This window comes from Boeremia exigua, assembly GCF_020726555.1.
Source record: "Boeremia exigua strain MPI-SDFR-AT-0100 chromosome Unknown C7974scaffold_14, whole genome shotgun sequence".
Taxonomy (NCBI): Eukaryota; Fungi; Ascomycota; class Dothideomycetes; order Pleosporales; family Didymellaceae; genus Boeremia; species Boeremia exigua.
The window spans coordinates 927,923-928,903 of NW_025763531.1; the positions used below are offsets into that span (position 1 = coordinate 927,923).

The 981-nt window shown below is 54.6% G+C and overlaps 1 protein-coding gene across 1 annotated transcript; it reads left to right on the top strand.

Annotated features, from left to right (window-relative positions):
* C7974DRAFT_322098 (uncharacterized protein) lies at positions 1–981 on the top strand (the record flags this gene model as incomplete). The annotated part of the gene is made up of 1 exon (XM_046138835.1): positions 1–981. The coding sequence occupies one exon, from the start codon at positions 1–3 to the stop codon at positions 979–981; it is 981 nt and encodes a 326-aa protein (XP_045991853.1).

The following is a 981-nucleotide window of genomic DNA, read 5'->3' on the forward strand; positions in this document are numbered from 1 at the left end:
ATGGGATCTCAGCTCCTGCAGTCCTTCGATTGTGCCAACGCCGTCTACGCAGCCTTCAGCGACGCATCGAAATACCAGAACAGATGGGCTGCTTGCAGCAGCAACTCAGCTCCAATGGATATCACGACTGCCTTCACCATCTCTCCGTCTCTTCTGACCCATTCGACGACACATTTCGGCCAGGCCACCCCACCTGAAGAGCGCTCACCTGCAGACTCGCCCCGTGAGGCCAGGGAGGGCTCCATCCCTGCAGAAGACATCGTGAATGAGTCGCTATGGCCCTTAGCTGAGCAAGCCTACCTAATATCGCCTCCACAAAACACCCAGCAAATGCGATCGCTACCTGAGAACGAAAAACCGCGCCTGAAGCGCCGGAGCATCAGCAGGCAAGCTCCTCCCACAGAAACACAGGCCAGCGTACCAACACGAGAGCGTGAGGATGCAACTGCCATCCCCCAGCCTCTTAATCGTAAGCGTGGGCGACCAAAATCGCGGCCTAAGATGATGGAAGCCTATACTGCGGAAGATCTCCTCTTCCAGGTCTCGTCTAGCCGCCAGTCAAATCTCGAGAAGAATCGGGTTGCCGCGCACAAGTGCAGACGGCGCAAGAAGGATTATATGGATAGCCTGGAAGGTCGGGCGCGGGAGTTCTCCGGCAAGAACAAAGTATTGAAGGAGAACGTTGCTCTGCTTCGAGAAGAGGTCCTCCGTTTGAAACATGGAGTTTTACAGCATGCCGGCTGCGGCTTCTGGGCAGTTGACGAGTATCTTGCTCAATGCGCTGGACATCTACTTGGTATGAAAGACCCCCATGGGTCACGCGCAAACTTGATGCATCACCAGCCAATCCGTCCACGGAAAAATAGCAACGAGTTTGCTCTTAGCCCAGGCAGCGTGAGTTTAGCTCATGATGCAGACGATTTTGGTGGCCTCGAAGTACTACTCAAGGACTACGGCGGTGAACTGGACATTCAACAATGA